Genomic DNA, 24302 nt, shown 5'->3' on the forward strand with positions numbered 1-24302 from the left:
TCCCTTCCTGGTTTCTGGGCCAACATCCCCCTAACCTCTACCCCTCCCTTTCTATATGGGTGTTCCCCTCCCCATCCTCCCCCCATTACCACCCTCCTCCCAACAATCACGTTCACTGGGGGATCAGTCTTGGCAGGACCAAGGGCTTCCCCTTCCACTGGTGCTCTTACTATGCTATTCACTGCTACCTATGAGATTGGAGCCAAGGGTCAGTCCGTGCATAGTCTTTGGGTAGTGGCTTAGTCACTGGAAGCACTGGTGGGTTGGCATTGCTGTTCATATGGGGTCTTGAGCCCCTTCAAGCTTCCAGTCCTTTCTCTGATTCCTTAAACGGGGGTCCCGTTCTCAGTTCAGTGGTTTGCTGCTGGAATTCGCCTATGTATTTGCTGTATTCTGGCTGTGTATCTCAGGAGAGATCTACATCCAGTTCCTGTCGGCCTGCACTTCTTTGCTTCATCCATCTTATCTAATTGGGTGGCTGTATATGTGTGGGCTGTAAATGTGAGGCAAGCTCTGAATGGGTGTTCCTTCTGCCTCTGTTCTAAACTTTGCCTCCCTATTCTCTCCCAAGGGTATTCTTGTTCCCCTTTTAAAGAAGGAGTGAAGCATTTGCATTTTGGTCATCTGTCTTGAGTTTCCTGTGTTCCGTGCATCTAGGGCAATTCAAGCATTTGGGCTAATAGCTACTTATCAATGAGTGCATACCATGTGTGTTTTTCTGTGATTGGGTTACCTCACTCGGGATGATATTTTCCAGTTCCATCCATTTGCCTATGAATTTCATAAAGTCATTGTTTTTGATAGCTGAGTAATATTCCATTGTGTAGACGTACCACATTTTCTGTATCCATTCCTCTGTTGAAGGGCATCTGGGTTCTTTCCAGCTTCTGGCTATTATAAATAAGGCTGCTATGAACATAGTGGAGCATGTGTCTTTGTTATATGTTGGGGCATCTTTTGGGTATATACCCAAGAGAGGTATAGCTGGGTCCTCAGGTAGTTCAATGTCCAATTTTCTGAGGAATCTCCAGACTGATTTCCAGAATGGTTGTACCAGTCTGCAATCCCACCAACAATGGAGGAGTGTTCCTCTTTCTCCACATCCTCGCCAGCATCTGCTGTCACCTGAGTTTTTGATCTTAGCCATTCTCACTGGTGTGAGGTGAAATCTCAGGGTTGTTTTGATTTGCATTTCCCTTATGACTAAAGATGTTGAACATTTCTTTAGGTGTTTCTCAGCGATTCCGCATTCCTCAGCTGTGAATTCCTTGTTTAGCTCTGAACTCCATTTTTAAAACAGTTATTTGTCTCCCTGTGGTCTAACTTCTTGAGTTCTTTGTAAATTTTGGATATAAGCCCTCTATCTGTTGTAGGATTGGTAAAGATCTTTTCCCAATCTGTTGGTTGCCGTTTTGTACTAACCACGTTGTCCTTTGCCTTACAGAAGCTTTGCAGTTTTATGATATCCCATTTGTTGATTCTTGATCTTAGAACATAAGCCATTGGTGTTTTGTTCAGGAAATTTTCTCAAGTGCTCATGTGTTTGAGATGCTTCCCCACTTTTTCTTCTATTAGTTTGAGTGTATCTGGTTTGATATGGAGGTCCTTGATCCACTTGGACTTAAGCTTTGTACAGGGTGATAAGCATGGATCGATCTGCATTCTTCTACATGCTGACCTCGAGCTGAACCAGCACCATTTGCTGAAAATGCTCTTTTTTCCACTGGATGGTTTTGGCTCCTTTGTCAAAAATCAAGTGACCATAGGTGTGTGGGTTCATTTCTGGGTCTTCAATTCTATTCCACTGGTCTATCTGTCTGTCTCTGCACCAATACCATGCAGTTTTTATCACTATTGCTCTGTAATAATGCTTGAGTTCAAGGATAGTGATTTCCCCAGAAGTCTTTTTATTGTTGAGGATAGTTTTAGCTATCCTGGGTTTTTTGTTATTCCAGATGAATTTGCAAATTGTTCTGTCTAACTCTCTGAAGATTTGGATTGGTATTTTGATGGGAATTGCATTGAATCTGTAGATTGCTTTTGGTAAAATGGCCATTTTTACTATATTAATCCTGCCAATCCATGAGCATGGGAGATCTTTCCATCTTCTGAGGTCTTCTTCAGTTTCTTGCTTCAGAGGCTTGAAGTTCTTATTGTACAGATCTTTTACTTGCTTTGTTAAAGTCACACCAAGGTATTTTATATTATTTGGGCCTATTATGAAGGGTGTTGTTTCCCTAATTTCTTTCTCGGCTTGCTTCTCTTTTGTGTAGAGGAAGGCTACTGATTTATTTGAGTTAATTTTATACCCAGCCACTTTGTGGAAGGTGTTTATCAGCTTTAGTAGTTCTCTGGTGGAACTTTCGGGATCACTTAAATATACTATCATATCATCTGAAACTGCAGAGTTCTATAAGGCAAAAGTCACTGTCAATAGAATAAAACAGCAGCCTACAGTTCTTCACCAACCCTTTATTTGACAAAAGGCTAATAACCAAAATAAATAAAGAACTCAAGAAGTTAGACACTAACAAGTCATATTACTCAATTTAAAAAAATGGGGTTTACAGCTAAATAGAATAGTCTCAATAGCAAAAACTCTAATGCCCTAGAAACACTTAAAGAAATGTTCAATGTTCATAATTATCAGAGAAATACAAATCAAAACAACTATAAGATTTCACCTTACACCCATCAGAATGGCTTAAATAAAATACTCAACTGACAGCACAAGCCAATGAGTATGTGAAATAAGGAAAACATTCCTCTACTGCAAAATGTGGTGACATGTGTCAGAAGTAAGTGACATGTAAAGAATGCTGATATTAAAGGCTACAGGAGCATGAGACAATTTACTTGCAAAGTAAAAGGTATCAGTAAAATAACACAGTCCTGTTTAAACATCTTAGAGCTGAAAGAACACTAAAACATAATGTTCAACACCTTGAAAGAATATAACTGCAAATCAACTGTCACAGTCCTCCTAATAAAACCACTGTTTAATTAACACCTTCTAGGGACTAGACTATTAGGCTAGATACTCCAAATGACCCTCCTTGCCCCCACCATCAAACATTTTTTCTTTGAGAGTCTTCCAAAGCAAGTACGAAGTCCATGACCCACCTGGGCACTCCAAAGTGGTGTCTGTTGAGGCTTGCTCCCCTGGCATAACTATAGCCATGTTGTTCCATGCCTGCCAGCCATTTCGTGTTGTTTCAGACACTAAGAATTCTTTCTGTTGGGTCAAGTTGACAACGTATCCTGCTATATTCTAAGCTTTGTTACACTTGGAAATTCCCCAACCACCGGCTCCACTTAAGACCAATCTAATTCAAGCTTGTATAAGCATTTTGTCTAGATAGCTTGAGTCAGAGCCAAGTAACCTGCAGTGCTTCCTGTACCTGCATATGGCCTCCGTGTGTTTTTTATGATTTTTGCCTTTATAAACTGGCCCAGGGAAGTATTCAAGGTCATAGTCTCAGCTTCCAAATCTGGATTGTTTTCCTGATCGAACAGTCATTGGGTGTGCATGAATAAACTCTGCCTGTTTGACTGAGATTGGTATCTGGATAGTTTGTGAGGCGGTTCTTAGACACCAACAGAGACCAAAAACTTATACCAAAAGAAATAATAAAGAACCAAACTTCAGATGTGTGTGTCCTATCAAAAATTGCAAACAATATGGAAATACTTTATAAAAACATTATAAATCCTATATTATATATCCCCAGTGAGTGTAATTTAGATGAAACTCAAGACACAGGATTCAGAAAACAATTACAAACATATTCAGAAGTTCAAGAAAATCGAAGAGGATTTGAAAAAAAACAGCTGTGTGAACTGAAAAAGGGTAAGATGAAATACCTGACTAAAGTAAATATAACACAATTAAACAGCTACATAGAAAGCAGAAAATTTGTGTAAAGAAATACACAAATACATAAAGATACCAAAGAGAAAAATATCAAGAAGAAAAGCAAACCAGTCAAAGAAAGAACCATAGATCTGAACATCCTCAAAGAAGAAATATGAATATCTGGAACATTTCAAAAAGTGTTCAACATCAATGACCATCAGGAAAATGCAAATTAAAATCACCTTGAGATTCTACCTTAACCCAGGCAGAGTGACATCAAGAACCCAAAGAACAAGAATGCTGAAGAGGATATGGAGAAAGAAGAATGTTAATTTACTGTTGTTTGTGAGAATGCAACCTGGTGCTACCACTGTAGACAATAGATTGGTGATTCCTCAGAAAATGAGATATAACTCTTATAGTAATTATACTGGCTAGTTTTGAGTCAACCTGACATAAACTAGAGCGATCAAGAGGGGGGAGATTCAGTTGAGAAAAATGTCTTCATAACATCAAACTGTATATAAGTCTTAAGGGAATTTTCTTAGTGATTAACAGGGAAGGTCCAAGTTCATTATCAGTGGTGCCATTACTGGTGGTCCTAGGTTCTACAAGGAAGCAGGTTGAGGAAGTCATAGAAGCAAGCCAATAAGCAGCACCACTTGTGGTCTTTGTGTGAACTCCTGGCTCCAGGTTCCTACCCTTACTTCCTTTTATGATGAACTGTAGTTTGGAAGCTTAAGACAAATAAACCCTTCCTCTGCAAGTTACTTTGGTCATGATATTTCATCACAGCAACACTGATGCTAAGATAGTACCCAACTATACCATGCATTGGCAAGTATCCTAAAGACTTCATATCCTAATAAAAGTAATCTCTCATTTTCATGTCTATTTTTTCTTCCATTCACAAGAACTAGAACAGATAATCAGCCTAGAAGTCCATCAACAGCAATAATATATATAATATTAATATATATTGTACATATATACTATGAGAATTGATTCAGATGCAAAAATGAAATTGTGGAATTTTCATGTAAAATGGCTATAACTGAAAAAATTATGAAGGCTCCTCTGGTACAGACTGTATCTATGGTCTTACTCGGCTATGAATTCTGCAATCTATGAGACCAGCCTGCCAAGTTAGATGTACACAGTTGTGCAATATAGGTACAGTATAGTTATATGGGTTACTTGCACTCTGGATTTAAAGTTCACTGCATACAAAGGAATAATTGCTTAGTGTTAGAAATCAATTCAAAACCCCAAATTGGGAAAATATTTGAAACTATAGTGAAACTGAATTCAGTTGTTGAACTACATTGGCATGCCATGGAGCTGCACTCTGACACACACTTATGTTTATACTCTTGCATGAACACAAGATTCAACTTTAATCAGCGAAGCTTCTTTGTTGAGAAAATGTGAGTTAAAAGAAGGACAGGAAACTGGGAAAGGGAAGAACATTTGAAATGTAAGTAAAGAAATATATCTAATAAAAAATCATTTAAAAAAGAGACTCTTAACAGTACAAAGTAATGAGAATAATTAACAGTTTAGTGTTTAGTGCTAAAAGAAAGTCATTTCCATCTATTTTCCTGAGGTTCAGGTAACACTGGAGAAGAAAAGTCAGGAAGAATATGAGAAAAGTTAAAATAATGAAAAGAGCTTCGAAATGGCATCTCTTCACCAAGACACAGTCACTCCAGTCACAGACGCAGAGCAGGTGGGTGTACCCTCCCAGGTTATTCACAAAAATATTCCCAAGAGCAGCCAAGCATGGATGAAGGATGAATTCTCGAAGGGCTACCTCTCCCAGCTGAATAACTTGGAAGGGATTAGAGGAGAAGAGAAATCATGAGCTTCAATCAGATACCCATTAATAACCAAATCAGTTACCAATAGAACAAATGACCCAGTTGGCATACAGAATAAGTGCTACAAAATAAAGATAAAAATCATAATCTCAAAGGGAAACTGGTAGACGGGGAGATTGACAGACATGGTAGGGATAGTTGAGAGAATGGGGGAGGGTAATCAGGGTATACTGTGGCATAAATGGAATTATCAAAGAAAGAAATTAATCAATATTGAATGACCAGGGCAGAGCACAGGGACCCTGCAAACACAGTAAAAGCCAGATCTAGGTGCAAATTACTTCTACTTTACTACAATTGGTAAGGCTCCACAGTCCACGTTATTGGGGGTAGGGTGTCAGAGATGGCTTAAACATATAGTGTAACTTTCCCTAAGTATGTACATTATGATAAATAATAATTGTGTTCCTTTTAGTCACTCAGTTTTAGACCATCTCTTTCCTGCTGACACAGAAATGCATGAAAACTTTCCATTGCAGGAAACATGAATGACTGAGGTACTGACTAAAACTTTCTTTTAGACAGTGTCTATAGCCACATGCTTACCTAGTCAAGGAGAATGAAAGAATTCTCACAATAGCACCACGTTTGAGCAGTTTAATTAGAGAAGAATGGGGAAAATTGTAAAGGGAACACATTACCTTGGTTCACTCGCTTCCAGCAGTCCAGTATGCAAACCTACAATGCAGTCATGAGGAACTTCTTATGATTTTGCTACACATAAGGCTCTGTGGATTCTGCACCTTAAGATATAGTTCTATGGTCACTGACTACAAAAAATAGATGATAGATTTGGGAGGAATGTCTCGAGAGAATCTTACCTTCCCTCCATTCTTCTTATAGGAGGTCGTAAGGTGTTCTGTGGAAAAGAGTCCCCTGAGTCTCTTGTCAATACGAAACACTTTGTAGCATGGCAGAGCAACTGGTGTTTGTGGAAGGATACTCAGGAGAGGCTGAAAGACCTGTAGCTTCTTGTACTTGAATCTGCCTGCGTGTCGATCCTTTGAGTCATACTCTTCACAAGCCTGTTCTCAACATTTGGCCAGGATCCTATCTCTCATCCCCTGGTCACACCAACCCCTATGGCTCCTATGTCTTGTTAGTACTTGTTATTTTTTAACTCCTTGCATCCAGAAGGTGAGCAATGCCAATCAATGTGAGCCAGTGATGTAGCCTTATCTGGGTATCAGACTTAACCCTATGCTGGCAGAACTAGCAATAATAAAGCAACAAACAGAATAAAAATAATGATAAAGGGGGGAACAATAGATTTCTTTGAGTTAATTTTGTATCCAGCCACTTTTCTCAAGGTGTTTATCAGCTGTAGGAGTTTTCTGGTAAAATTCTGGGGATGACTTATGTACATTATCATATCATCTACAAACAATGACACTGTGACTTTTTTTTTCCTTTTCAAATTGGATCCACTTGATCCTCTTTAACTTTATTATTGCTCTAATTAGAACTTCAAGTACTATCTTGAATAGACAGAGAAAGTGGGCAGCCTTGTCTTGTTCCTGGTTTTAGTGGAATTGCTTTAAGTTTCTCTCCATTAAATTCGATGTTGTGTGTTGACTTGCTGTATATTACTTTTATTAAGTTTAAGTATATGGCTTGTATCCCTGCTCTCTCTAACACTTTTTACGTAAAGAGGTGTTAGATTTTGTCAAAGGCTTTTTCAGTATCAAATGAGATAATCATGTGAATTACATTGATGAATTTTCATATATGGAATCATCCCTGCATACCTGAGAAGAAGCCTACTTGCTCATAGTGGATGATGGTTTTTTTTTTTTTTGTTTTTTGTTTTGTTTTGTTTTGTTTTGTTTTTTTATTAACTTGAGTATTTCTTATTTACATTTCAAGTGTTATTCCCTTTCCCGATTTCCAGGCAAACATCCCACTAATCCCTTACCCTCCCCTTCTTTATGGGTGTTCTCCTCCCAACCCTCCCCCCATTGCCGCCCTCCCCCCCATAGTCTAGTTCACTGGGGGTTCAGTCTTAGCAGGACCAAGGGCTTCCCCTTCGACTGGTGATCTTACTAGGATATTCATTGCTACCTATGAGGTCAGAGTCCACGGTCAGTCCATGTATAGTCTTTAGGTAGTGGCTTAGTCCCTGGAAGCTCTGGTTGCTTGGCATTGTTGTTCATAAGGGGTCTCGAGCCCCTTCAAGCTCTTCCAGTTCTTTCTCTGATTCTTTCAACGGGGGTCCTATTCTCAGTTCAGTGGTTTGCTGCTGGCATTCGCCTCTGTATTTGCTGTATTCTGGCTCTGTCTCTCAGGAGAGATCTACATCCAGCTCCTGTCGGCCTGCACTTCTTTGCTTCATCCATCTTGCCTAATTGGGTGGCTGTATATGTATGGGCCACATGTGGAGCAGGCTCTGAATGGGTGTTCCTTCTGTGTCTGTTTTAATCTTTGCTTTTCTATTCCCTGCCAAGGGTATTCTTGTTCCCTTTTTAAAGAAGGAGTGAAGCGTTCACATTTGATCATCTGTCTTGAGTTTCATGTGTTCTGTACATCTACGGTAATTCAACCATTTGGGCTAATAGCCACTTATCAATGAGTGCATACCATGTGTGTTTTTCTGTGATTGGGTTACCTCATTCAGGATGATATTTTCCAGTTCCAACCATTTGTCTATGAATTTCAAAAAGTCATTGTTTTTGATAGCTGAGTAATATTCCATTGTGTAGATGTACCACATTTTCTGTATCCATTCCTTTGTTGAAGGGCATTTGGGTTCTTTCCAGCTTCTGGCTATTATAAATAAGGCTGCGATGAACATAGTGGAGCCCGTGTCTTTTTTATATGTTGGGGCATCTTTAGGGTATATGCCCAAGAGAGGTATAGCTAGATTCTCAGGTAGTTCAATGTCCAATTTCCTGAGGAACCTCCAGAATGATTTTCAGAATGGTTGTACCAGTCTGCAATCCCACCAACAATGGAGGATAGTTCCTCTTTCTCCACATCCTCGCCAGCATTTGCTGTCACCTGAGTTTTTGATCTTAGCCATCCTCACTGGTGTGAGGTGAAATCTCAGGGTTGTTTTGATTTGCATTTCCCTTATGACTAAAGATGTTGAACATTTCTTTAGGTGTTTCTCAGCCATTCTGCATTCCTCAGCTGTGAATTCTTTGTTTAGCTCTGAACCCCATTTTTGGGGGTTCTTTTTTTCAGAGCTGGGGACCAAACCCAGGGCCTTGCGCTTCCTAGGCAAGCACTCTACCACTGAGCTAAATCCCCAACCCCTGAACACCATTTTTAATAGGGTTATTTGTCTCCCTGTGGTCTAATTTCTTGAGTTCCTTGTATATTTTGGATATAAGGCCTCTATCTGTTGTAGGATTGGTAAAGATCTTTTCCCAATCTGTTGGTTGCTGTTTTGTACTAACCATGGTGTCCTTTGCCTTACAGAAGCTTTGCAGTTTTATGAGATCCCATTTGTCGATTCTTGATCTTAGAGCATAAGCCATTGGTGTTTTGTTCAGGAAATTTTTTCCAGTGCCCATGTGTTCGAGATGCTTCCCCACTTTTTCTTCTATTAGTTTGAGTGTATCTGGTTTGATGTGGAGGTCCTTGATCCACTTGGACTTAAACTTTCTACATGGTGATAAGCATGGATCGATCTGCATTCTTCTACATGTTGACCTCCAGTTGAATCAGCACCATTTGCTGAAAATGCTATTGTTTTTCCATTGGATGGTTTTGGCTCCTTTGTCAAAAATCAAGTGCCCATGGGTGTGTGGATTCATTTCTGGGTCTTCAATTCTATTCCATTGGTCTATCTGTCTGTCTCTGCACCAATACCATGCAGTTTTTATCACTATTGCTCTGTAATACTGCTTGAGTTCAGAGATAGTGATTCCCCCCTGAAGTCCTTTTATTGTTGAGAATAGTTTTAGCTATCCTGGGTTTTTTGTTATTCCAGATGAATGTGCAAATTGTTCTGTCTAACTCTTTGAAGATTTGGACTGATATTTTGATGGGAATTGCATTGAATCTGCATTGAATCGCTTTTGGTAAAATGGCCGTTTTTACTATATTAATCCTGCGAATCCATGAGCATGGGAGATCTTTCCATCTTCTGAGGTCTTCTTCAATTTCTTTCTTCAGAGTCTTGAAGTTCTTATTGTACAGATCTTTTACTTGCTTGGTTAAAGTCACACCGAGGTACTTTATATTGTTTGGGTCTATTATGAAGGGGGTTATTTCCCTAATTTCTTTCTCGGCTTATTTCTCTTTTGTGTAGAGGAACGCTACTCATATATTTGAGTTAATTTTATACCCAGCCACATTGCTGAAGTTGTTTATCATCTTTAGTAGTTCTCTGGTGGAACTTTTGGGATCACTTAAATATACTAACATATCATCTGCAAATAGTGATATCTTGACTTATTCTTTTCCAATCTGTATCCCCTTGATCTCCTTTTGTTTTCTGATTGCTCTGGCTAGAACTTCAAGAACTATATTGAATAAGTAGGGAAAGAGTGGGGAGCCTTGTCTACTCCCTGATTTTAGTGGGATTGCTTCAAGTTTCTCTCCATTTAGTTTAATGTTAGCAACTGGTTTGCTGTATATGGCTTTTACTATGTTTAGGTATGGGCCTTGAATTCCTATTCTTTCCAGGACTTTTATCATGAAGGGGTGGTGAATTTTGTCAAATGCTTTCTCAGCATCTAATGAAATGATCATGTGGTTTTGTTCTTTCAGTTTGTTTATATAATGGATCGCAATGATGGTTTTCCATATATTAAACCATCCCTGCATGCCTGGGATGAAGCCTACTTGATCATGGTGGGTGATTGTTTTGATGTGCTCTTGGATTCGGTTTGCCAGAATTTTATTGAGTATTTTTGCGTCGATATTCATAAGGGAAATTGGTCTGAAGTTCTCTTTCTTTGTTGGGTCTTTGTGTGGTTTAGGTATAAGAGTAATTGTGGCTTCATAGAGGGAATTCGGTAGTGCTCCATCTGTTTCAATTTTGTGGAATAGTTTGGATAATATTGGTATGAGGTCTTCTATGAAGGTCTGATAGAATTCTGCACTAAACCTGTCTGGACCTGGGCTCCTTTTGGTAGGGAGACCTTTAATGCTTCTATTTCCTTAGGAGTTATGGGGTTGTTTAACTGGTTTATCTGTTCCTGATTTAACTTCGATACTTGGTATCTGTCTAGGAAATTGTCCATTTCCTGAAGATTTTCAAGTTTTGTTGAATATAGGCTTTTATAGTAAGATCTGATGATATTTTGAATTTCTTATGAATCTGTAGTTATGTCTCCCTTTTCATTTCTGATTTTATTAATTTGGACACATTCTCTGTGTCCTCTCATTGGTCTAGCTAAGGGTTTATCTATCTTGTTGATTTTCTCAAAGAACCAACTTTTGGTTCTGTTGATTCTTTCTATGGTCCTTTTTGTTTCTACTTGGTTGATTTCAGCTCTGAGTTTGATTATTTCCTGCCTTCTACTCCTCCTGGGTGTATTTGCTTCTTTTTGTTCTAGAGCTTTTAGGTGTGCTGTCAAGCTGCTGACATATGCTCTCTCCTGTTTCTTTCTGCAGGCACTCAGCGCTATGAGTTTTCCTCTTAGCACAGCTTTCATTGTGTCCCATAAGTTTGGGTATGTTTTACCTTCATTTTCATTAAATTCTAAGAAGTCTTTAATTTCTTTCTTTATTTCTTCCTTGACTAGGTTATCATTGAGTAGAGCATTGTTCAACTTCCACGTACATGTGGGCGTTCTTCCCTTATTGTTATTGAAGACCAGCTTTAGGTCGTGGTGGTCTGATAGCACGCATGGGATTATTTCTATCTTTCTGTACCTGTTGAGGCCCATTTTTCGACCAATTATATGGTCAATTTTGGAGAAAGTACCATGAGGAGCTGAGAAGAATGTATAGCCTTTTGTTTTAGGATAGAATGTTCTGTAATATCTGTTAAGTCCATTTGGCTCATGACTTCTCTTAGTCTGTCTACGTCTCTGTTTAATTTCTGTTTCCATGATCTGTCCATTGATGAGAGTGGGGTGTTGAAATCTCCTACTATTATTGTGTGAGGTACAATGTGTGTTTTGAGCTTTAGTGAGGTTTCTTTTTTGTATGTAGGTGCCCTTGTATTTGGGGCATAGTTATTTAGGATTGAGAGTTCATCTTGGTGGATTTTTCCTTTGATGAATATGAAGTGTCCTTCCTTATCTTTTTTGAGGACTTTTAGTTGAAAATTGATTTTATTTGATATTAGAATGTCTACTCCAGCTTGCTTCTTCTGACCATTTGCTTGGAAAGTTGTTTTCCAGGCTTTCACTCTGAGGTAGTGTCTGTCTTTGTCTCTGAGGTGTGTTTCCTGTAGGCAGCAGAATGCAGGGTCCTCATTGTGTATCCAGTTTGTTAATCTATGTCTTTTTATTGGGGAGTTGAGACCATTGATGTTGAGAGATATTAAGGAATAGTGATTATTGCTTCCTGTTATATTCATATTTGAATGTGAGGTTATGTTTGTGTGCTTTTCTTCTCTTTGTTTTGTTGCCAAGACGATTACTTTCTTGCTTTTTCTAGGGTGTAGCTTGCCTCCTTATGTTGGGCTTTACCATTTATTATCCTTTGTAGTGCTGGATTTGTAGAAAGATATTGTGTAAATTTGGTTTTGTCATGGAATATCTTGGTTTCTCCATCTATGTTAATTGAGAGTTTTGCAGGATACAGTAACCTGGGCTGGCATTTGTGTTCTCTTAGCGTCTGTATGACATCTGTCCAGGATCTTCTGGCTTTCATAGTCTCTGGCGAAAAGTCTGGTGTGATTCTGATAGGTCTACCTTTATATGTTACTTGACCTTTTTCCCTTACTGCTTTTAATATTCTTTCTTCATTTTGTCCATTTGGTGTTTTGACTATTATGTGTTGGGAGGTGTTTCTTTTCTGGTCCAATCTATTTGGAGTTCTGTAGGCTTCTTGTATGCCTATGGGTATCTCTTTTTTTAGGTTAGGGAAGTTTTCTTCTATGATTTTGTTGAAGATATTTACTCGTCCTTTGAGCTGGGAGTCTTCACTCTCTTCTATACCTATTATCCTTAGGTTTGATCTTCTCATTGAGTCCTGGATTTCCTGTATGTTTTGGATCAGTAGCTTTTTCCACTTTACATTATCTTTGACAGTTGAGTCGATGATTTCTATGGAACCTTCTGCTCCTGAGATTCTCTCTTCTATCTCTTGTATTCTGTTGGTGATGCTTGTATCTACAGCTCCCTGTCTCTTCCTTTGGTTTTCTATATCCAGGGTTGTTTCCATGTGTTCTTTCTTGATTGCTTCTATTTCCATTTTTAATTCCTTCAACTGTTTGATTGTGTTTTCCTGGAATTCTTTCAGGGATTTTTGTGATTCCTCTCTATAGGCTTCTACTTGTTTATTTATGTTTTCCTGGAATTTTTTCAGGGATTTTTGTGATTCCTCTCTGTAGGTTTCTACTTGTTTATTTATGTTTTCCTGTGTTTCTCTAAGGGAGTTCTTCATGTCTTTCATAAAGTCCTCCAGCATCATGATCAAATATGATTTTGAAACTAGATCTTGGTTTTCTGATGTGTTTGGATATTCTGTGTTTGCTTTCGTGGGAAAATTGGGTTCCAATGATGCCATGTAGTCTTGGTTTCTGTTGCTTGGGTTCCTGTGCTTGCCTCTTGCCATCAGATTATCTCTGGTGTTACTTTGTTCTGCTATTTCTGACAGTGGCTAGACTGTCCTATAGGCCTGTGTGTCAGGAGTGCTGTAGACCTGTTTTCCTGTTTTCTTTCAGCCAGTTATGGGAACAGAGAGTTCTGCTTTCAGGCATGTAGTTTTTCCTATTTACAGGTCTTCAGCTGTTCCTGTGGGCCTGTGTCTTGAGTTCACCAGGCAGGTCGTTTGAAGCAGGAAGGTTTGTCTTACCTGTGGTCCTGAGGCTCAAGTTTGCTCATGGGGTGTTGCTTATGAGCTCTCCACGGGGGCAGCAACCAGGAAGATCTGTGCCGCCCTTTCCAGGAGCTTCCGTGCACCAGGGTTCCAGATGGCGTTTGGTGTTTTCCTCTGGAGTCAGAGATGTGGGCAGAGTGTAGTCTCTTCTGGTTTCCCAGGCGTGTCTGCCTCTCTGAAGGTTTAGCTCTCCCTCCCACGGGATTTGGGTGCAGAGAACTGTTTATCCGGGCGGTCCCTTCAGGTTCCGGCGGTGTCTCAGATGCAGCTGACTTGCTGCTCCTGTGCCCTTATCCAAGGGAACCCAGAGGCTGTATACAGTTTCCTCTTGGGCCAGAGATGTGGACAGGGGTGGGCAGTGTTTGTGGTCTCTTCTACTCTGCATTCTCAGGAGTGCCCACCTGTCCCGGCAGTGAGCTCTCTCTCCCACAGGGTTTGGGAGCAGTGAGCTGGAGGCAGGGAGCTCGAGATTGGGACTCCCGCTAAAAACCAGAAGTGTCGTGGATGATGTTTTTTGATTTGTACATGTATTCAGTTTGAAGTATTTTATTCAATACTATAATACCAATGTTAGTAAAAGAAGTTGGTCTGAAATTCTCTTTCTTTGGTGAGCCTGTTTAATTTAGGTATCAGGGTGAATCTGGCCTCATAGAATGTGTTTGACAGTGGTCCTTCTATTTCTATTTTGTGGAATATTTTGGGGAGTATTATTATAATACTCTTCTTTGTAATGCAGGCAGAAGTATGTGCTAAAACTATCTTTCCCTCCTTCCAATCTGAACCAATGTCAAGAGCAGACATTGGGTTGTTGGATCCGAACCAAATCTCAAAACACCCAGAGGAAGCCTGACTCCTGGGTGCTCTGAAAAACCCAGGATCACAAGAGAGGCCACAATATCTACCCCAATACTGGAAGTAACTGGGTCCCCCAGGATTAAGGGGTGTAGGAACCCCCTCCAAACTAGGGGCACAGGTCCCTTCCAGTCTGAACCAGTGCCCTGAGCAGACCTTGGGTGCTGACTCTGCACCCAGTCCCACAAAACCCAGAGGAAGACCAACTCCCAGGTGCTCTAACACACCTAGGATCAGAGGAGCTTTGAAATGCCCAGGATCACAGGATCATAGAGTCATAGTATCACAGAGACACCTGGACTCTGAGAAGTTCTAACAGAACCATGATCACAGAAGGGAAAGGCTATAGTTAGAGACAGTAAGACCAACTAACATCAGAGATAACAGATGGCGAGAGGCAAGCATAAGAAAATAAGCAACAGAAACCAAGGCTACATGGCATCATGAGAATCCAGTTCTCCCACTACAAAAAGTCCTAGATAGCCAAACACACCTGAAAAGTAGGATTCAGAGTTGAAATCACACATCATGATGGTGATAGAGGGCTTTAGGAAGGGCATAAATAACCCCCTTAAAGAAATACAGGAGAATATGAATAAACAGGCAGAAGCCCTTAATGAGACAAAACAAATATTCCTTAAAGAACTACAGGAAAACGCAATCAAACACGTGAAGAAATTGAACAAAATCATCCAGGACCTAAAAATGGAAATAGAAACAATAAAGAAATCACAAAGGGAGACAACCCTGGAGATAGAAAAGCTAGGAAAGAGATCAGGAGTCATAGTTTCAAGTACTACCAACAGAATACAAGAGATTGAATAGAGAATCTCAGGGGCAGAAGATACCATAGAAAACATTGACACAAGTGTCAAAGAAAAATACAAAAAGCAAAAAGCTCCTAACCCAAAACATCCAGGAAATCCAGGACACAAAGCAAAGATCAAACCTAAGGATAATAAGCAGAGAAGAGAGGAAGATTGTGAATATTCCCAACTTAAAGGCCAGTAAATATCTTTAACAAAATTATACAAGAAAACTTCCCTACCCTGAAGAAAGAGATGCCCATGAACATACTAAAAGTCTACAGAGCTCCAAATAGACTGAAGCAGAAAAGAAACTCTGTCACATAATAATCAAAACACCAAATGCAGAAAACAAAGAAAGAATATTAAAAGCAGTAAGGGAAAATGGGCAAGTAACATATAAAGGCAGACCTATCAGAATCATACCAGACTTCTCACCCAGAAGATCCTGAACAGATGTCATACAGACCTTAAGAGAACACAAATGCCAGCCCAGGTTACTGTATCCAGCAACTCTCAATTAACATAGATAGAGAAATCAAAATATTACATAACAAAACCAAACTTACCCAATTTCTTCACAAAAATGCAGCCCTACAAAGGATAATAGATGGAAAACTCCAAAACAAGTAGGGAAACTACACCCTAGAAAAAGTAAGAAAATAATCTCCTTTCAACAAGACCAAAAGAAGAAAGCCACACAAACATGATTCCACCTCTAACAACAAAAATAACAGGAAACAACAATGACTATTCCTTAATCTCTCTTAATATCAATAGACTCAATTCCCCAATAAAAAATACATAGACTAACTGGCTGGATACCTAAAGACCCAGCATTTTGCTACATAGAAGAAATGCACCTCAGTAACAAAGAGAGACACTACCAAAGAGTAAAAGGCTGGAAAATTTTTTCAAACAAATGGTCCCAAGATACATGCTGGAGTAGCCCATTTTATATCGAAAAAAAAATCAACTTTCAACCAAAAGTTATCCAGAAAAGACAAAAGAAGGACACTTTGTACTCATCAAAAAAAATCTACCAAGATCAACTTTCAATTCTGAACATCAATGCTGCAAATGCAAGGGCACCTATATTCATAAAAGAAACTTTACTAAAACTGGAAGTACACATAGCACTTCACACAATAATAGTGGAAGGCTTCAACACCCCATTCTCATCAATGGACAGACCATGGAAACAGAAACTAAAGAGAAACGGTGAAACTAACAGAAGTTATAAACCAAATGGATTTAACAGATTTCTACAGAAATATTCATCCTAAAATAAAAGAATGTACCTTCTTCTCAGCACCTTTTGGTACCTTCTCCAAAATTGACCATATAATTGGTCACAAAACAGGCCTCAATAGATAAAGAAGATTGAAATAATCCCATGCATTCTGTCAGATCACCATGAACTAAGGCTGGTCTTCAATAACAACAAAAAGAACAGAAAGCCCACACACACAGGGAAGCTAAACAATGCTCTACTCAAAAATAACTTGGTCAAGAAATAAAAAAAGAAAGAAACTAAAGACTTTTTAGCATTTAATGAAAATGAGGTACAAGATATCAAAACTTATGGAGCACAATGAAAGCAGTGCTAAGATGAAAATTCATAGCTCTGGGTGCCTAAAAAGGAAATTGGAGAAGACACACACTAGCAATTTGACAGCATACCTGTAAACTCTAGAACAAAAAAGCAAATAAACCCAAGAGGAATAGATGGCAGAAAATAATCAAACTCAGGGTTGAAATAATCCAAGTTTAAAAAGAACAACTATACAAAGAATCAACAAAGCCGGAGCTGATTCTTTGAGAAAATCAACAAGATAGATAAACCCTTAGCCGGACTAACCAGAGGGCACAGAGAGAGTATCCAAAGTAACAAAGTCAGAAATGAAAAGGGAAACATAACAACAGAAACCAAGGAAATTCAAAAATTTATCAGATCAGGCTGGGGATTTAGCTCAGTGGTAAAGAGCTTACCTAGGAAGCGCAAGGCCCTGGGTTTGGTCCCCAGCTCCGAAAAAAAGAACCAAAAAAAAAAATTTATCAGATCTTACTACAAAAGCCTATACTCAACAAAAATGGAAAATCTGGAGGAAATGTACAATTTTCTAGACAGATAGAAGGTACCAAAGTTAATAAGGATCAGATAAACTATCTAAACAGTCCCATAATCCCTAAAGTTATCGAAGTAGGCATTAAAAGTCTCTCAACCAAAAAGGGCCCTGGACCAGATAAGTTTACTGCAGAATTCTATCAGACTTTCAAAGAAGACTTAATACCAATACTCTTCAAACTATTCCACAAAATTGAAACAGAAAGAACATACATAATTCATTCTTTGAAGCCACAATTAAGCTTATACCTAAACCACACAAAGATCCAATAAAGAAAGAGAACTTCAGACCAATTTTTCTTGTGAATACTGATGCAAAAATACTCAACAAAATTCTCACAAACCAAATCCAAGAGCATATCAAAATGATCATTCATCATAACTGAGTAGGTTTCATCCCAGGGTTACAGGGATGAATCAATATATGTAAAGACATCAACGTAATCCACTCTATAAACAAACTCAAGGAAAAAACACATGATCATTTCATTAGATGCTGAGAAAGCATTTGAAAAAATTCAATACCCCTTCATGATAAAAGTCTTGGAAAGATTGGGAATTCAAGGCACATACCTAAACATAGTAAAAGCAATATACAGAAAGCCAATAGCCAACATCAAACTAAATGAAGAGAAACTTGAAGCAATCCCACTAAAATCATGGACTAGACAAGACTGCCCATTCTCTTCCTACCTACTCAATACAGCACTCAAAAGCCTAGCCAGAGCAATTAGACAACAAAAAGAGGTCAAGGGGATACAAATTGGAAAGGAAGAAGTCAAAATATCACTATTTGCAGATGATATCATAGTATGCTTAAGTGACCCCGAAAATTCCACCAGAAAACTACTGAACCTGATAACTTCAGCAGAATGGATAGAAAATTAACTCAAACAAATCAGTTGCCTTCCTCTACTCAAAGGATAAACAAGCCAAGAAAGAAATTAGGGAAACAACACTGTTCACAGTAGTCACAAATAATATAAAATACCTTGGTATGACTCTAACCAAGCAAATGAAAGGTCTGTATGATAAAAACTTCAAGTCTCTGAAGAAAGAAATTGAAGAAGATCTCAGAAAATGGAAAGGCCTCTCATGCTCATGGATTGGCAAGATTAATATAGTAAAAATGGCTGTCTTGCCAAAAGCAATCTACATATGCAATGCAATCCCCATCAAAATTCCAACTCAATTCTTCACAGAGTTAAAAAGAGCAATTTGCAAATTCAATTGGTTGCAAAAAACAGGATAGCAAAAACTATTCTCAACAATAAAAGAACTTCTGGGGGAATCACCATCCATGACCTCAAGCTATATTAGAGAGCAATAGTGATTAAAACAAAACTATATGGTATTGGTACAAAGACAGGCAGGTAGGAATAGAATCAAAAATCCAGAAATGAACTCACACACCTATGATCACTTGATCTTTGACAAAGGTACTAAAACAATACTGTGGAGAAAATTTTCAACAAATTGTGCTAGTTCAACTGGAAATCAGCATGTAGAAAAATGTAAATTGATCCATTCTTATATCCTTGTACAAAGTTCAAGTCCAAGTGGATCAAGGACCTCCACATAAAACCAAATACACTGAAACTAATAGAAGAGAAAGTGGGGAAGTGCTTCGAACCCATGGATGCAGGGAAAATTTTTCTGAACAGAACACCAATGACTTATGCTCTAAGATCAACAATCGACAAATGAGACCTCATACAATTGCAAAGCTTATATACAGCACAGGACACTGTAAATAGAACAAGATGGCAACCAACAGATTTGGGAAAAACATTTACCAATTCTATATCTAATAGAGGACTAATATCTAATATATACAAAGAACTCAAGAAGTTACGCTCCAGAGAATAAAATAACCCTATTGAAAATGTGGTACAGAGCTAAACAAAAAAATCTCAACTGAGGAATACTGAATAGCTGAGAAGCACCTAAAGAAATATTCAACATCCTTAGTATCAGGTAAATGCAAGTCAAAACAACCCTGAGATTCCACCTAATATCATCCAAAATGGCTAAGATCAAAAACTCAGGTGACAACAGATGCTGGCGAGCATTTGGAGAAATAGGAACACTCCTCCTTGTTGGTAGGATTACAAGCTGGTACAACCACTCTGGAAATCAGTCTGGCAGTTCCTCAGAAATTTTAACATAGAACTAGAAAATATTGTCCTGAGTCAAGTAACCCAATCACAAAAGAACACACATATGTACTCACTGATAAGTGAGTATTAGCTTAAAAGCTAGGAATACCCAAGATACAATTTATAAACCACTTGATGCTCAAGGAGAAGAAAGACAAAAGTGTGGATGCTGCAGTACTTCCAAGAAGGGGGAGAAAAATACTCACAGGAAGAAGTACAGAGACAAAGTTTGGAGCAGAGATTGAGGGAAAAGCCATCTAGAGACTGTCACATATGGGGATCCATTCCACATGCAGTCACCAAACCCAATCACTATTGGGGATGCCAAGAGGTACATGCTGACAGGAGTCTGATATAGCTGTCTCCTGAGAGGCTCTGCCAGAGCCTGACAAATACAGAAGCAGATGCTCACAGCCAACCATTGAACTGAGAACAGGGTCCCCAATGAAGGCATTAGAGAAAGAACTGATATAGCTGAGGAGGGTAGCAACCCCATAGGAAGAACATCAATATCAACCAACAAGATACCCCAAGCCTCCCAGGTACTGAAACACCAACCAAAGAGTACACATAGAGTACTCACATGTACATATGCCAGCCACATATGTAGCAAAGGATGGCCCTTGTTGGGTATCAATGGGAGGAGAGGCCCTTGGTCCTGTGAAGGCTCTATGCCCATGTAGGGCGAATGCCAGGGAGGGTAGGTGGGAGGGAGTGAGTAGGAGGGTGAGTGGAGGAACACCCTCATGGAGGCAGGGGGTAGAGTGATGGGATGGCGATTTTCTGGAGGGGAAACTGGGAAAGGGGATAACATTTGAAATGTAAATAAAGAAAATATCATATATATATACATACATACACATATACATATATATATATAATTTATCATGAGTAATTGACAGAGAGAAAGGCAATCAAGGCAATGCAAGAAGAAAGAAAAAAGGCTGGACCATAGGCCAATAAGCAGGATATTGTAAAGCAAGCCACAGAGAACATCTTCATATGTGCATAGATGTTGACAGATCTCATTACAAAACCTTACTGCACTCTTCCAATGCCAAAAATGAAAGACACAATGAACTTGAAGGTGAGGGTACTACTGTGGTAATAGAGATTTAATAGACTTCTCTTAAGAGCATATATTTGTTTACCAAGCAATTTATATAAGGAAGACCATCACTCTATATATTCTTTATAATCTGGAGAAATTAATAAACATTAGGATTATAGAGTACATCTATTTAACTCTTGAAACAAAAAAAATACAACAATGGAGTCATTCCAAATGGACAGAGAATTTTTACAGAATCTATTATTTGTTTTACACTATAAATTTCAGTAACTAAAGAAATGCAGCTCTTCTCTGCAGGACCTTTAGCCTTTAGGTGAATGTGGGATTTGTTCATAGTAATCAACAGATCTCCTCAACCCCAGAACACTTACATGGAGTCCCATCAAGAGGAGTTGATGAAGCCTGAGCAACACAGCTCCAAAAAATACTGCAGTCAGTATTTGTATGACAAGTCTTATATCTATCAACTTTCACAAAAAAAGTGATTATTTTTTTAACTGACTGAAGATCAGGTAACAAGCTGAATAAAATTGTGAAAATGGCTCACAGAGAAAAACATTTTTCTCTAAAACTCCGTTTCTGTCTGATCAAAGCAGCTCGCAGATGCCATGCTAGGCTGTTCCCAGTTCTTCTGGATTTCAGGAAGGACCCCTGTCTTCACACTCTTCTTCCATTGCTCTCTGAAGAAGCAGCTTCAGAGTCTTCTGTTGGAACTTGCGCTGACGAATAAAGCCAACCAGGAAGTAAACGATAGGGTTGGCGCAGCTGTTAATCGAGGATAAAAATAGTCCCTCGTGAAAATAATCACAAACCCCAACATATTCCAAAGTTCTACTCCATTGGATGAGCCAGGAGATTCCAAAGGGAAGACAGCAGATCAGGAAGAATAGCACTGTGAGTACAATGGTCACATACAGTCTGGTCACAGGTATCCGCTGGGAGCCACAGAAGATCCTGATAAGTAGGATGAGGCTGGACCCACAGAGAACCACAAATAAAACAATTGACCATGCGCAAAAGATTAAATCAAATCTCAAACACCGAGACTGGTCAAAACTGTTAAACAGCAAGCCACATTCTGCCCCCTCCAGAAGAGCAAACAACAAGGACAAAGTCCAAAGCAAGAAACAGGTGACCGATGATGTGTGTCTTGGTCGTTGGCAGCGATACCAGATGGGCCACATGATACACAGGCAGCGTTCAATGCTGATGGTGCTAAGAATGCTCAGGCCAGAAAGATAAGCAACTTTTGCCAACACTTCAAAAAGGAAAGGGATCCGGAAAGAAATGGAGTACTTGTAGGAAATGATAGCAAGAATGTAAAATAAAAACTGAGAGTACAGGAAGAAAAAGTCAGCCCCAGCCAGGTTGAGGATATAGACAGAGAAGGCATTCCTGGTCATCTGGAAGCCCAGGAACCACAGCACTATGGCATTTAGCACCATCCCAACAGGGCAAATGATGAGGGAAAGTAAACTCATGACTTGGATCTTGACAAAACATATCTCAGTATTAGTGTAGTTGCTTCCGTTCAGTTCTATGATGTCAATATCCAGAGTTGAGATGTTTATATCCATGCTTAGGAGAGACAAGCTCCTGAAACAACAAAATAAACAAATGAATGAACAAATGAATGAACAAATGAATGAATGAATGGCATGAGCACATGCTGTTTGTTTACTCTCTGATTCTCAGAACTGCACTGCTATGTGGCAATGACTGACTTGGTACATAAGGGAGAGAAACAGGATCATAGAGATTAAATACTGATCAAAACCAGTATTTCTGGAGCCTTAATTTAATTTACACCCACGGGCTATATACAATCAATGTCCTGTGCTGATATGAGAGTAGTTGGTGGCCTCAGTATGAACATTCAGTGTCTAGATTGTGTCAGAAAGAACTCTGAACTCAACTTTCTTTCTGCCCTAAGGTTCTGCAGAAACTCAGAAGCCAGAAGCATGATCAACAGCTGCTGTCTGCCAACAGTCTTGGCAGAGGAGAAGCTCTCAAATTGGGAATTATAGAAATCATGAATGACAGTCATGAATGGAATCCCAAGTCATACTAAGACCAGTATGAAAAGAACCATACCTATAGACTAGAAAGAAGGGAAGCCTTTGAGGGCATTAAGCACTTTTCTGTTGCTGTACCACTAGTGTTCATCTCTCTACCAAGACACAGTGAGTAACTGAGAATTTTCACTCATTTATTATTATTCATAAATTTTTATATATGCATATAAATTACATATATGTGTATCATATATCACATATAAATTATATAGTGATAATTATTCACAAATGATTAATGATAAGCCCAGCAGCCACTACAAAATCAGATTAAATTTCTTCAAAAATATTTTAAAGCTAGTTTAGTACCACGGAACACACAGAAAAATGAAGATACTATCAATGTTGATGGCTCTGACAGAGGAAGTTCCAGTGTGTTCGGAAGAATGGCTTATGTTGCAAGATGGCTAACCATCGTTATGACTTTATCATTCCCTAGCCCAGAAATGTCTATTAAATGTCTACATTGATGACCTGAAAGAGTTTCAGTCCAGAATTTAGGCATTGGTTTTGAGATTAACTGAATTTCTAACTCTTGGGGAATGAAAAAGCAAATTTGGAGGAACATAATAAAAGAAGGAATAGGGCAACAACTGTGCTAAATAGAAAGCATTGTGACACAGAACCATCTGGAGGGGAAAGCAGCTCTAAAGACCCATCTACCAGACGTGGTAGCTTAATTGTGGAATACCGGACTCTAAAGGGTGGGCCAAGAAGGTTTTGATGAGTTCAAACTCAGTCTAAGCTGCATAGTTCCAGAAAATCCTTGGCTGAAAGAATAAAAGGGGTAAAGGTAATAAGAGAGGGAAGGAGGGAAGGGGAGAGGAAGGAAGGGAGGGAGGCTTAAAGAAAGAAAAGTTTTTAAAAAGCCTCAATTTTGGTAGCCTTTTTACAAAGGATGGGTCTGAGATGCATACTAAAGCACAGAAAACTAATTCCATGATGTCATACCACTAAGAATTTTCCTTGGAGAGACCTCACCACCTGGTCAGGTGGGCACTCCTGAGGCTGCAGAGCGGAAGAGACCACCAACACTGCTCACCCCTGCCCACATCCCTGGCCCAAGAGGAAACTGTATAAGGCCTCTGGGTTCCCGTGGGGGAGGGCCCAGGAGCGGCAGGACCCCTGCCTGAGACACCGCCGGAAACTGAAGGAAACAGACCGGATAAACAGTTCTCTGCACCCAAATCCCGTGGGAGGGAGAGCTAAACCTTCAGAGAGGCAGACAAGCCTGGGAAACCAGAAGAGACTGCTCTCTGCACACACATCTCGGATGCCAGAGGAAAAAGCCAAAGACCATCTGGAACCCTGGTGCACTGAAGCTCCCGGAAACGGCGGCACAGGTCTTCCTGGTTGCTGCCACTGCAGAGAGCCCGTGGGCAGCACCCCACTAGGGAACTTGAGACTCGGGACCACAGGTAAGACCAACTTTTCTGCTGCAAGAAAGCTGCCTGGTGAACTCAAGACACAGGCCCACAGGAACAGCTGAAGACCTGTAGAAAGGAAAAACTACACGCCCGAAAGCAGAACACT

The 24302-nt window shown here is 39.4% G+C and overlaps 1 protein-coding gene across 1 annotated transcript; it reads right to left on the reverse strand.

Moving 5' to 3' along the window:
• Positions 1-20251: 20251 nt before the first annotated feature.
• Positions 20252-22274, reverse strand: Mrgprb2 (MAS-related GPR, member B2). The gene has a single exon (NM_001408774.1). The coding sequence runs from the start codon at positions 22272-22274 to the stop codon at positions 21336-21338; it is 939 nt and encodes a 312-aa protein (NP_001395703.1). The 3' UTR covers positions 20252-21335.
• Between the last annotated feature and the right edge of the window lie 2028 nt (positions 22275-24302).

The sequence above is a fragment of the Rattus norvegicus genome, chromosome 1 (assembly GCF_036323735.1).
Source record: "Rattus norvegicus strain BN/NHsdMcwi chromosome 1, GRCr8, whole genome shotgun sequence".
In the NCBI taxonomy this organism is placed as follows: domain Eukaryota; kingdom Metazoa; phylum Chordata; class Mammalia; order Rodentia; family Muridae; genus Rattus; species Rattus norvegicus.

What these genes read in the sequence shown, in the direction of transcription:
- Mrgprb2 (NM_001408774.1), bottom strand. Translation starts at nt 22,274, where the DNA reads ATGGATATAAACATCTCAACTCTGGATATTGACATCATAGAACTGAAC.